This window comes from Mirounga angustirostris, unplaced genomic scaffold, assembly GCF_029215605.1.
Source record: "Mirounga angustirostris isolate CCGP_5_RB_7025 unplaced genomic scaffold, mMirAng1.0.hap1 SCAF_3, whole genome shotgun sequence".
NCBI classification, from domain to species: Eukaryota; Metazoa; Chordata; class Mammalia; order Carnivora; family Phocidae; genus Mirounga; species Mirounga angustirostris.
The window spans coordinates 127,671,627-127,686,132 of NW_026991711.1; the positions used below are offsets into that span (position 1 = coordinate 127,671,627).

Sequence of the window (14,506 nt, forward strand, 5' to 3'; positions counted from 1 at the left end):
CTGCTACTATGTTGAGTTTCTGTCGTTTGTATATTTCTCACATATTATTGTGTATTTTGAGCATTTAATGTCATTTATGGTTTATAAGTACATTTCATTTCTGTTACACGGTATCTCTGCTGAATGTTTATCATTATGAGTTCACTAGCTTTCGTATCTCTCACTTTGAATCTAACCAAACTGTAAATATTTAAATATGTGTAGCTATATGTGTATATATTCAGATGCAAACTACCAAATAAAAACTCTTTTCAATAATCAAGATTTTCATTGTTGTTTACATAGATAATACAAAATACTGAAAATAACTTCAAATCCAATTTAGTCCAAATAGGACAAAATATTCACAGAATGCTGCTAAGTAGTCAATTAATTAGTACTAATTTCTGAATCTGAGGCTCGGAAAGCAGTCGGCAAGTTACTGAAATGAAAATGTGAATGTGAAGAGCCATTTTTGGAAAAGTGACCCTGGTGTGGGATGAGGGGTCTAGTCTGCACAACCAGCTACTCCAAGAGAATTCTATCACTCCCTAGGTTTGGCAATACCGAGAACTATTTTCTTTAAAATAAGAAAATAATTTGCCTCAAATATTTTCTACATGTGTTTTTCAATGAAGATTGCAGGTTAAATTCAGTGATGAAACAGTAAGATACACTTTTTATTGGGTCAGCAAAAATTTAAAAGAATGCTCATCTTTACTATGTACAGTAAATGTGCAATTAGGTGCATCATCTTTGAAGTAGAATTTGACAAGAGGTACCAAAAGTCTTTAAGATACACATACTGTTTTACCCAGCACTTATACACTAAGGAAAACAATAGCACAAGTGTGCAAGAGAGCCTCTTTGTATGTGTTTACAATTGTGAAGTCGATAATAATAAAGTATTGTTGGTAATACTTTACTTCCTTTAATATAATACTTTGTAAATATTCAAATAATTTATGGACTGTCCATGTGTTAAATGTTATACAATCATTAATTTCTGAGTGAAGAAAACAGGCTACAGTTTGGCATAGATACTGCTGTCCTGGTCTTATCAAAGATAACAAAAGAAGTGTGTGTGTGTGTGTGTGTATGTGCATGTGTGTGTGTAGAAAATACACTTATTTCTTAGGTGCAAGATTATAGGTCTTTTTTTTCTATTTGTTCTCCGTATTTTCTAATTTTTTGACAGTAGAGTTAAATCACTGTAAGAGAGAGCAGAGATACGAAGTCCTTGTTGAGGTGGTGAAATCTGTTTCAGGGACGTGACTGATGAAGTGTCTGCTGATACCAAACAGGCCTTACCATCTCAACTTATGACTCTGGGTTTGGGGAAAAGAATGAAATGTGTTGGGAAACCGATGTAAGTATGAGGCTGTTTTCAGTGTTTAGAGAAAGACTGAAGAAAAAGACATCAGAACAGTGGCAAGGATTTGTAAGTATTTTACTCTGCATATTTGACTAAGGACATCCAGGGAGGGCTGGGATTGTTTCAAATGGTCATATATTGTTATAAGAACATGTAGACATATTCTTTCTTTCATTGACCTGAAGATGCCCCCATCAGAATCAGCTGATCAGGTAGGCATTAAAGATCTATCAGGACTGTCCTGACCCTTTACCTCTCTCCTTCTAGGCAAACTAGACAGAAGGGTGATTAGTTGTTATGTCTTTTTAGGAAGAGTTACAGATTAAATATTAGAATAAATTGCTTCATAATATATAAACCACATGGCAGCAAGTTATTAAGTTAGCTAATAAACAATGTAGGTTTATCAATTTTTACAATTCTCACATCTAGCAAGATGACTGGCACAGGATGTTGAATGAATGAGACTTCTCTAAAATGTGCCACCTGACCTTTTCATTGGTAAACGGGTTATCTCTGGGTTCTTTTAAACTTATTTTTTGCTCTCCATTTCCTCTTTTTTAAAATAAGTGCCTCAACAACAAAAAAGCCCTTCAAAGAGTTCAACACTGAGTGGAAGAGATAGACATGGAAACAAATTATTATAAGATAATTTCGTAAGTGTTCTAACAGAGATAAGGAAAAAAAACGTTAGAAAATGTAACAAGGTTGCCTGAAGGGTTTAGAGAAGACCAGGCACAGGAGAGGCTGGTGGGCTCTGGGCAGAGCTCAGAAGCATAAGATAGTAGGGTGTGTAGCAGAAACTGAGACTGACCTTTGAAACCAAGATGAAGAAAATTAAAGGTGTTTTAAACAAACCAGAGACTCTCCACACCAGTAAATGTATGATTTCCCTTTTAAATACTAGTGGTGAATTTTGCCAAATCACATAATTTTGCCAGGAAACAAAACTTTGTTGTGGGAAGAAGAGGATAAGAACACAACAGAGCTTCCACAATTGAATCACACTACCATATGAATTGTCTTACAAACTTCTTAGATAAGAACCAGATAAAGAGCAGTTGAGGATCCCTTAACTAAAAATGTCCCCCAAATCTAAGTTGACCATATAATTTACAGTCCCAAGCGGGGACACTTTTAGGAGGAAAAAAAGAGTACCATTAATAATTATGCAAAGAGTATAGGCATATACTAGCTATCCTCATTCTTCTGCAATTGAGCATCCTACCAGATAGAGATCCCTTTTGAATGATATAGTCCTGTTTAAAATACAAAACACCTAGGATAAAGCTTGCTTCATTCACCTTTTGGTGTGAATTAAATCAATCAGATTCACACCTCAGATAATCAGTAAGAAACCATATTTAAGAACCACAATTAGGACATATAATATGGAGTACGTTGAGGTTTAAAAAGTGTAGCATTTAGAGGCAATAAAGTAGAGGCAAGCATAGACAAATTTAGATTTTAAACTGATTTCCATTCTGGTCTGTGATCATCAGTACTTAATTTCTCTGAATGTCAACTTAACCTGTAAAATGGGATAATATCTATTCATGATAGATATCATGATAGCTGTCATGAAAATCAGAAAAAGTAATGTATATAAAGAGCCAGTCACAAGATTGGAACTCAATTAACATTTAGTCCTTTGGGAGAAGAGGAATAGGGTGGAGGGCTATGGTCTATGAACTACAACCACGGGACTTAAAACCTGGAGAGCACATCTGTGTGTATAAAGGACCTAAATAAATAGGTAGTTCAAGATTAGCTGATTAACACTATTAAAGAAAATGGATGGTTCATATAATCAGAAGAAATTTCAACTAATTTAGCTAAGGGAAGTACATGGGAACCTGATGAAAAATTATTTATATAACATATAATGTTGCATAGCTCTAACATTGATTTTATTGAATTGATGTGATCTCAGTATATTAAAAAACCTAAGGATTATGATTTCAATATATGATCTAACACAAATGGATTTTTATTTTTTTAATATAAATCCTTATTTAGTTTGTCTTAGATTTTATTCTTTACTTGATCTTTGAGTTATTGGTTATGAAACCACCACTAATTTTATACTTTAATTTTTGTCATCACACCAATCATGTTGGGTCATGAGTACAGATTTCACTGATTAGAATTAAGAATGGTGTTTTGACCATAAAGGTCAAAAGTCAGCATGAGAAGTAACAGCCATTCTGAGTTGTCTTGAACCCATGTTGTTATTACATGTTTCTCAAAACCAATATTTCAAACAACATGAAAGAATCAATGTCCTATCAAAACAAATAAACCAACAAATAGAAGCACTCCCAATGATCCTCAAGAAAGAAGAAAAAACGGAACAGAACGGGAAGAAAAATAAACCTCAATAAAGTCAGCCATGCTGAGAGTCCACCTTCTATCACAACGTCATCTGACTGGTCACCCAGGGGAAAAAGCAGGTAAACAAGAGCAGCCTGGCTGGGGCAGCTTCACCAGACCCCGCCTGGCACAATCTAGTTTCGGGGAGCTCACGGACAGAGCTGACCCAGGGTGAACTGCACGAGTCGTCCTCTCTCACTCCTCTCCAGTCCTCACACATCAAGCACCAGCCCAGGTTGTCTGACCCATTTTCAAAATAAAAAGTAGCGTGAGACTGTCTACGAAAAAGTGGAAACCACGAAAAGGAGAGTTTGTTCACACGCAGACCTACTTTAAGGGAGGGAAGGGCACAGGGGATAGTCTCAATCACCGTTTGGACTGCCCATGGAAAGACTATTTTGGGTTTTTGTTTTTGTTTTTGTCCTTAAGACTTTATCTATTTGAGAGAGAGAGCATGCACGAGAGAGAGCAAAAAAGAGAGAGCATGAGCAGACAGGGGAGGCAGAGAGAGAAGCAGACTCCCCACGCACCAGGGAGCCTGATGCGGGGCTCGATCCCAGGACCCTGAGATCATGACCTGAGCCGAAGGCAGACACTTAATCGACTGAACCACCCAGGCGCCCCTACTTTGGTTTTTTTAACTAGATATTTCATATAAATTAAAGGACTAAGAGAAAGATATGGAATGTTCGGTCATAGCTATAGGAGCCTAGTACTTGCATTTCTCTTAACCCACCTGTGACAAGTGACAATTTCACCTTAACTGTTCAGTAATGGGGCAAATTTCCTCACTATGGTGATTAATGTCTTACTGCTGCCTGACTCTATTGTTTCTCAGTAGTTTAGCACTTTTGCTAAATGCAGATAGTGCAGTAAAGAGAGAGAATACATTCACTTGACGATCATAATTAATAATAATTTTATTATTATTAATAAACTAACTTTATTATTTTCGATTTAACACTCTCATTATTGAGTGGCCTTGAGAGCAAGCTTCGCTGTCAATTAAGAATTTTCAAGAAAACACTGAGAAATAAAATGTTATACTAGATATAAAATGCCAACACTGTGCAACTTATGTTGTCAGTAGAGTGTGTCAAAAGCAGCAATAAATTCAAGTCAGAAAAGAACAGGAGAGAACTTTGGGTTTGGCTATTACAAAGTGATTGTTAGAGATACTAGCGGGAATCATTCTGATGCAGTGGTGAGCGAGTGACACTCGGGTAACTGGTTAATAATTTCTGGTTAATAGCTTCTCTCTAATGCCTTATTAAATATTTTCTAGCTATTTGCATAGTCATAGGCTATGAAGATGATTTATTCCTTAGCTTCTAAGCAAAGAAATATAGTCATTGATAAAATTCAGGTGAAAACGGTTCTTTTTTTTTTTAAGATTTTATTTATTTATTGGACAGAGAGATACACAGCAAGAGAGCGAACACAAGCAGGAAGACTGGGAGAGGGAGAAGCAGGCTCCCACAGAGCAGGGAGCCCGATGTGGGGCTTGATCCCAGGACCCTGGGATCATGACCTGAGCCGAAGGCAGATGCTTAACGACTGAGCCACCCAGGCGCCCCTGAAAACTGTTCTTAAGAACATGTTAGAAAGTAAGAAAAATCAAAACACCACATATTCCCACTTTTGTCAAGATCTCCTGATCTCAATCTGTTTGTTTCCCCAGAGCTATGGTACCATTTCTCATCTTCTCTTCATTCTCTGTGTGAATGCTACTTAAGCACATACTTCATACCAGGTACTCTTCCGTATATTCTGGACATAAAAATTAATAAGACTTGGGGGCACCTGGGTGGCTCAGTCGTTAAGCAGCTGCCTTCGGCTCAGATCATGATCCCAGAGTCCTGGTATCGAGCCCCGTATCAGGCTCTCTGCTCAGCCAGGAGCCTGTTTCTCCCTCTCCCTCTGCCTGCCGCTCTGCCTACTTGTGCTTTCTCTCTCTGTCTCTCTGTCAAATAAATAAATAAAATCTTAAAAAAAAGAAATTAATAAGACGCAATATTTTCTTTGAATGAACTTTAAAAAACAGATAAAGTTAACTACAGTAATATGTAATGATATGTAGCGCATTTCAGGTGCTACACTGGAGGTTAGAACCAAGTGTTGTTAAGACACAGAAGAATGTTAAGTTAATATTCTGGAGCAGGCGGTGGAGGCATCAGGAAAGACTTCACAGAGAAGTCTTTTGAATCTTTTGATCTGTCTTTGGAAGGATGATAATGATTTCTTTAGGGTGAGAAGCTGAGGGAAAGGCAATCCATTCAATGAGGTTTCCACTGTTTATTACAGATGAAAGAAAATTTCTGAAAGATGAGCAAAGCCTCAGTGACATAAAAGAGCAGGGCTTATTTGAGAAACTCAGAGCAGACAAATATTATTGAAACATAAGATATGTAAGAGAAATGGATTTGGCAAGATATTCAACTAATTGATATTTATTGAGTATATATTATGGACAAGAGACCAAGCTAGAAATAATGCTATGTATTTTATTGTATACAACCCATCCAATCAGGCTAACAAAGTGGATGTTATTCTCCAAGGATCTATCAAGAAAGTAACTGAGGGGCAAGGAAGGTACACTTGGTCAGACCTGTGAATTCAGCTGGTTCCTCTAAACATACCCTACTTAAAAACCCAAGCAAATTCAACTCTGAAGGGGATAAAAAATCCTATTAAAGAGTCTAGAACTATATCCTGAGAGTCTTAATGAGTTAAGATAGGATTTTTAAGTCAATGTGTATCAGAAGTGCACTGAGCAGCAAAGATGGCAAAGTTGTTAAGGGCTCAGGCGTCACCACTTACAAGCTGTGTGATTCTGGTAAATTCATTTCTCAGGGTCTCAGTGCTTTTTCTATAAAATGGGGATGATGAGAGGATATGTTTTATGAGATCGTTGTACTCATTATTTAATATATGAAACTCATTTACAGTGATGCTTGGCTCCAGTAAGTCACCAGTGTATGTGAGTCTTGTTTCAGAAATAGCTCTCTGATGGCATTGTAAAGAATGGACTGCAAAGGGAGGAAAACTTCAATCCTCAATATTCTCAAAGAAGAATGAAAAGGGCTTCAACTAGGGCACTTGGTAGTGATGGAAAAGTAAAGGTCACATTGGGAGATATTTCAGATGTAAATATTGAAAGGAATTGGTGTCCAGTTGGGTTTAGGGAGGAGAGGGAGGAAAAAACAAAACAGAAAATGATCCAACCCCGAGGTTTCTAGTTTATATGGCCAGATGAATGTTGATGTCTTAACATTTCATACTTCAACTGCTCCTTTCCTGTGAATTAATTATCTTAGGACTCTCCTAGCTGCTGACTGCCAGTAATTGATTTAGTGACTATTTATAGTGAAAAAATAAAAATAAAAACAATGTTGAAAGCCATTAGAAGCCAGAGAAGTCAGTTCCTCCCACGAAGGCTAGCCTATCCCTATCGCCCTAAACTGACCCTGTTCTCAAGTCCCTTGGGTGTGAAAATAACTGAGCAGTTATCTCTGAAGCCTGCAGACAATGCAGCTTCTTTTTAGCACCAGAGCTGCAAGAGGTATGGTGCTGGTGGGTGGTAAAAAGGGGACTGATGAGCATAGCCCAACTACAGTTTTGGGACACTTTGTTTTCATTTGGGATAATAGTAAAATAAAGTTTTCAAATTTTGAAGAAAATGTTTCTAGAGAAATCTTAGTTTCTCAATAAACACGGTGATCAAATTTAAGAGTATATAATATCCAGAGTCCATGAGATGTTACAAAGTTTAGGTATATGAAAGACAATATTTTAAGATTGCTGTTACAGTACTCTGGTGGATGAAACGTGAGAATGTATAAACAAAAAGTTAAAATGAACACCAAAATAAATTCTAGGCAAGATACTCCCTGAAAATTTTTCTTATTGCTTGAATTACACATACATAGAATATATTTCCATTCTTCTCTAAAAACTGCCATCTGTATCTCTACTACACAATTCAGAAATTATGAAGGTCAAATATTTTACATGTCATATAACTTATATAGAACTATTATAGGATTTATTTTTGAGCTATTAAAGTTTTAAGTAAACTACATTGCTCCCTTTAATAAGTTAGTTATTACATATAAATAACAAAAGGAGACAGGAAATACACAAACACAAGTTTATTTTATAGTGGGGAGATAGAGAAAGAGTGGTGATTAATCCTAAATTCTGTTCTCTGTTTATATAAAAGCTTCTTAATTTCTTAGTCTATTCTTTTTCCTTTAAAAACAATTTCATGAAAACATCTTGGGGTTTAGAAGATAGAAGTGAACCTTAGTCACTCCATATTACAAATATTCTGAAAGCAGAAATGAGTTTGTCTTCTTCTGCATCTCCTCCAATAGGATGTTCCTCTAGTGCCTAAAACATTACCTTAAAGAGAGGTGGTGGCACTCGGTACACACCTTCACCTCTACTTCCAACAACGTAACACTTTCTATCAGTTCTTTTCAAAAAACTCTCAGAGATGGTAGATTTAATGTTATCAAACCAAAACCTCTTTGGAGTTTAGCCGACTCAAACACTGCCTCTGGAACTTTGTCCCAACATGACTGGTGCCCTGTCTGGATCTGGTCCCTGTCTGGATCAAGAAAGGACTTCCCTCGGCCTCCTCTCATCCTTTAGTTCTTTGAAAGCAAGGCAAAGATAGGGACATTTCTGATTTGTTAATGAAATTGCCATTGTACCATGTCTGAGAGCATAATGGCAAAAATATAAGAATGCTCCTACCTCTAAAAATAAAGCATTGTATGTGTCCTGTTTTCCTACTGAGTTAAGACCTTTATTTCTTTTGGAGAAACTTACTTTGATTTTCCAAATGTTTAGAGTTGCTTGATAATTTAAGATAAAAATCACATGTCTACGTATGCCTGAAGTGGATAAGCACTTCAACTGCTAGCTCTATTCCATGACACACTCCAAACCTGACAAGCAATAAACTGAAAGATGACCGACTTCTCTGTTTCCTTAGTATTAGGATCAGCTTCAAACTACGATCTAGTTTAATAACTGAAGTGTTTGTTATTCCTCAATCCAATCTAATGTTAAAAGAATTGTTTTTATTTTCTCAGTAAGCTCTATGCCCAATATGGGGCTTGAACTCACAACCCCAAGACCAAGAGCCACATGCTCTACTGACTGAGCCAGCCAGGTGCCCCTAAAAAGTTGTGCTTAAAGTGAATGTATTATATTATTAAAATACATACCCATCCTTGTATAAGGCTCAGTGTAATTATAGTTTTGTATAATTAGAGCTTTATGTCAAAAGATTTACAGCTTTATCACCTCAAGCAATATTTCACAGCTGCCAAGAATGATTTATGAAATAATGACTTAAACTGTAAAATAGAATCCTCAAAGGAAGGGCTGTCAAATATTCCTACTGCAAATAACTAGGTTTTTAAAAATTGATATTCTGGTAAACAGCAAGTTCAATTGTACCTGGTAAAATCACATAAAGTAGGATGGTAGGAAGTGTTGCTTCCTAAGAGTGATCATGTAGCTCATCTATTTGAACTCATTACATAAATCATGGGTTTAAACATAAAGCCTCTGGCCAATCTGAAAAACAAGCTTTCAGAAATAATACCATGCTCATGTTTTTGCTACACCAGCATGAGTGAATGGAAAAAGTGGAAACAATATCTCAACTTTTTGTTAAGTTGCTCATTATGCTTATTACATTCCCATCTGTACTCCTATAAAGTGCTAAATAGAAAATAAATAAAGGAAGCATTTACTGTACATACTTAAGAAACCAAGAACTTCCCCAAAGTAAATGACCTCAATAATAAAGAATTAAGGAGACTGAGAAACAAACCAATACAAAATGTTGGCGATTTTATCCCTTCCTGCTTTTATAAATATAGAGTGGTTGGCAGGTCTCTAGGAGGCAAGACTATCAAAGCATTTGAACTTCACAAGCTCTGACTGAATTTGCAGTTGCCATGTGAATAAAACCAATACACTTTGAAGATTCTATTCAAAGTATCTGAACTAGTCTCAAAAACAGGTTGATTACATTCAAAGCAAATAAGTCTGACTGTGTCTTTGCAATCTAAAAAGGTCATAAAATAAATCTTTCTCTTTGGAAAAAGAAAAAAAAAAGCTTGGCCCATCACCCCATCATCTCATGTATCCCATATTAATAAAAGTGAAATAGGCAGCATTTGTCATTAGCTCTAAAGATTACCAAGTCCTTGTAGACTGAGTCAAATCTGAAAAAAAGCCAACAGAATCAAAATCATCACCAAAGGCTGATATTTATATACCTAAACAAGCTTTCAAGTAAATCCTCGTCTAAAACAAGAAGGTTTTAATTCATATAATCAAGTGCATCCCTCACGTAGAAAGATGTGCATTAATCAATGTATCAGCATCTTCACTGTAGAAACTTTTACATTCACATTTGTGATCCCACATTTACTTGCCTTTCTTAGGTGTTTTGAGATAACTTTACACACTCACATTGCACAAGTCACACAAGGTTTTGAAATAACATCATTCTACTTGCAGTATAATAAATAACAACTTTCATTTCAGAATATTGTCTGAAAAGTATGGGGAGTATCTAAGTGATCCTAACAGTCCAGATTCATTTTATACTTAAATTCTGTAAGTTAAAAAAAATCCTGAAATGTCCCAAAAAACATAATGACCAAATGTGGATCAATATGCCCGGTATAACCACAATGTAAACTGTGTCAACATCATGATAAATATTCAGATGGGGAAAAAATGTCAGACTTCAAATTATTCCAAAGCCCAAATGGTTGGTATCAGATACACTCACAGAAAAGATGAGTTGCCTTTGGGTAGTGAGAGCCTTAGTCCAAGAAATGCTTTCAAGACAACAGAGCAATTAGGCTATTTCTAGAAAGCCAACACTACTGATTGAAAAGTGGTGTGGGGGGGCCGGATAAGAAGAACTTGAAAAACAATCTCCATGTTGGCTGATAATGATATAATTGTTTTCATTCCAGATTACTCCAAAGTTATACAAACCTGTTTTTCTAATCACAGTTTGCCACGTATACTAATTCAAGTTGATGTTAAGGAAAATCTAGTAATTAAGAATTACATTTTCTATCATAAAATATTTAATTGTAAGAAAATAAGAGGAAGAGTTAAACCTTTTCCATGCTAGAATTTCTGCCGTGTATTTTATCAAATGATGAATCAGTATATGATATAAGCTATAACACATCACTCATTTTCTCATTTGCAAGACTAAGGGTTTCCTGAGAATCTGACTAGATATCCCTCTGCCTCACTGATTTGTCAATGGCAAAAAAAAAAAAAAAAAAGACAAGGCAACATCAATAAAACTAACTACAACATGCGTTTTTAGCTGATTTATCTTTTAGCACTAAATTGTCAAATATCAGTAAGTGTGCACATTTGAGAATATGTATTCTTTTAAATGGGTATATGTGAATATTCATACATGTGAGTTAATATACAAAAATGGTATATTTAATGAGTGTATGTCTATTAAATGAGTATTTTTTGAGAACTATCATAGGTCTAACATATTATGTTCCCATAGTAAGCCTGAAAGAAGGAGGAGTGCCCTTGAAGTTGAAGTACGACCTTAAGTTTGAGACGCCAGTTTTGTTGCAGCTGAAAAATGAGTACAAATAACTCCAAAGTATCATAGTTCCTTTTGTCCATTTCTTATTTTAGGACAATTCTTGAATACATGAACAGCTTTTATTATCTGAATATACATAAGCTTACTAGACCAATTTTTGAAGTTCTTATATATCACCCTTAATGTTGTATGAAAAGGAGCAAAAGAAACAAGAGGTGTTGCAAATAAAGCTTTAAAGCTTTTATCAAATAAAGCTGAAAAGCCAAGAAACATTTATAACTTCATAGTTTTAGTTGCAGATATACAGTTTTCAACAAGATTTTCCTCTGTGAAATATTTTCAAGTTCAAGCAGATAAAACTCTATATTTCTCTCTTACCAAATACATATCAATGCAATCAGTAAATTATTGGCCTTTATATTATTCCCTAGAAAGGGGAGAGAGTAGACTGATTTGTGGCACTTTGTCCTCAGTGATAGTAAGTTACTACACTTTTGAAGACTACAGAGTACCTTTATTCAAAGAAGAAATTGTTCCTACTAGTCCACTAATGACACTACCCATATTTTTGAATCCTAAAATATATAAAATATATAAGCAAAAATACCTACAACTGAATATTTGGAGCTTCTCTGCATATGAACTTTTAGTAATCAGTTGTCAAAATTTCAATTCAATGGAATCAAATAAAAGGAATTCTAAATAGATGAACATTACCATTTTTGTGATAGTAGGTGACCTCCACTTTCCTCTCCTCTGACCCCAGCAATGCCTGGGCAATTTGGGCAATATCATGCCTCTTGGTCTCAGGCCCATGGAGAAAGTCGCAGGTGCATGGCTTTTGCATGACATCTGGCCTGGAGAAACCAGTCATCTCGCAGAACCCATCATTGCAGTAGATGATGGCACAGTTTTGCACTCTGGCATTTGCAATGATAAATTTTTTATCTGTAATAAGAAGATGGTAAGACATCTTTTAGAGAGCTTCCACAAGATATTCATAAACACTGGAGCAAATTGTTGCATAATAGGAGATCTAAAATGCAGGTGCTTCCCAAATTGCTAACTGCCCAGGGTTTTATTTTTTTTATTATTATTTTTTTAAAGATTTTATTTATTTATTTGACACAGAGAGAGAGAGAGTGAGAAAGGGAACACAAGCAGGGGGAGTGGGAGAGGGAGAAGCAGGCTCCCTGCCGAGCAGGGAGCCCGATGCGATGCGGGACTCGATCCCAGGACCCTGGGATCATGCATGACCTGAGCCGAAGGCAGATGCTTAACGACTGAACCACCCAGGCGCCCCTGCCCAGGGTTTTAAAAGGAAAAAAACAAAAACCCTAAATATGAAACTAATGGTCCTAAGCAGTTTTAACAAACAGTGTTAAGGAACTACTTTTCAAATTTTGAGAATGTAATTTCCCAAACAGTCTAGTTCTCAAGCCTTGTGACTCCCAAGGGTCCTAAGGCACACTCAAACAAGCAGCTGTCCCAATGATATTTCCAGAATGCCATTTAATTGTAAGATAAATATTTTCAAAGCCAAACAATGAAACATCCTGTAGCTGACAGATTTCTCACCTCAACCTTGGCCCTTAAAATTACAACTTTCTCAAAGTAGCTATTATTTTTGGATTTGGCTTTTCTCTATCCCTCTAAGGCATACTACACACTCATCATGTTAAAAAACAAAACAAAACATGAAACTATTAGCAATAAAACTATCTCACGTTAATTAACAGTTCAATAATTCAAAGATTCACCTTTCATAATACATATTTTCTAGAAGATAAAAATATTTACACAGTTATCGGGTTAACACCTTTTCACTTTTACTTTGGGAGAACCTTGAATTCTTGTGTAGTAGTAGGTATTTTAATACAAAGGGCTTATTAAATTTTAATTATAAATTATATTTACTATTTCCATATAGAATGTGAACAGGATATACTAGTTTATTTTGTACACAAGGTACTATATCCTCGTGTCACTAAATACAGTGAATACAGCCAAAATAACTGCAAAATGTACAATATAACTTCGTGTTAATGTAGTTTTAAGGAAATGTTGAACATAAATTAACAAGGATTTAAAATTAATATATTTATATAACAGTAATTCATTCCTTATAGTTAGTCCACATGAGAATGTTAAATTTCTCTGCATTCAGTTGTGGGATTTACTTACTACATTTCAATTTTCAAATTTCTTGATGGAAATTTAAGGAAATGATAAAGAGGCAGAAATATTGCTTTGAATAATGAACCATTTGCATTGGGAACTAGTACGGATCAGATATCGCTTTTTCCAAATTATCCTTCTTGGGATATATTTGCATTGATTCAAATGCAAAGTTTAGCTTCTATAAATTAACAGCAAGCAAGCAACCCTGTCATACCACAGCTTTGCAATTTAACCAAGGTAATAATATAGTTTGCATAGCCATTTACATCGCTGCTACCATTTACATTCTCTTGTTCCAGTGGTATGCTCGGCTCTACTCCTGACTTTCAAAAAGTGTACAATTAAACAGCCTCAGAATATAAACCCATGTTATACTAGTACGTTCCCTTTAAGATAGTAGAAGAGTAGGACATTAAGTAGCAAGGCAGATAATGGAACAGTGGGAGAGGAGGATCAGACTGCCTCCTATAATGGAGACCATAATCTAAAATGTAAATCAGAATTAATATCTGGGGGAGAACACTCCTGCTGCCTTCGAACCTCCTGGCTTGGTTTCACAGCTTGTATAACTTGCAAGAGCCCGGAGTTGCCGGCTCCTCAGCCTGTACGCTGCGAACGCCAAGTGCACCGTCAAAGCAGAAAGCGAGGGAGAGAGAAGAGAACAAATGAACTTACTTTGCCCTTCAAATTTCCGTATGATGGTCCCCAAAAATGTGTTTTGTGGTGCCACATGCCCCCTGCGAACAGGCATGTTGGCCCCGGTCTTCCGAGGAGCGCTCCCCGCGAGCTCTGGAGTTCTCCCGGGATCTCTCCTCGGCTAGAGCCCAGGCCAGCGCGCAAGCCGCTCTTTGTGGCAGAGCATCCTCTTTTGAAACCAGAAATCTCTTCCCATTAGCACCACTTCTAGACACCCGCTTTCCCCAGCGGAGTCCAATCCATCCCCTTCACCTTCCGGAGGGGGCCCCCGCACCGGA

The 14,506-nt window shown here is 36.3% G+C and overlaps 1 protein-coding gene across 2 annotated transcripts in view; it reads right to left on the bottom strand.

Annotated features, from left to right (window-relative positions):
- The window catches only part of KCNH7 (potassium voltage-gated channel subfamily H member 7), a 474,108-nt gene extending 459,825 nt beyond the window's left edge, over positions 1-14,283 (bottom strand). For both annotated transcript variants that reach the window (XM_045867425.2, XM_045867426.2), the window contains exons 1-2: positions 14,208-14,283; positions 12,069-12,299 (exon numbers count right to left, since the gene is read on the bottom strand). In XM_045867425.2, coding sequence (XP_045723381.1) covers positions 12,069-12,299; positions 14,208-14,283 — 307 coding nt within the window. The remainder of the gene's footprint in view (positions 1-12,068; positions 12,300-14,207) is intronic.
- Between the last annotated feature and the right edge of the window lie 223 nt (positions 14,284-14,506).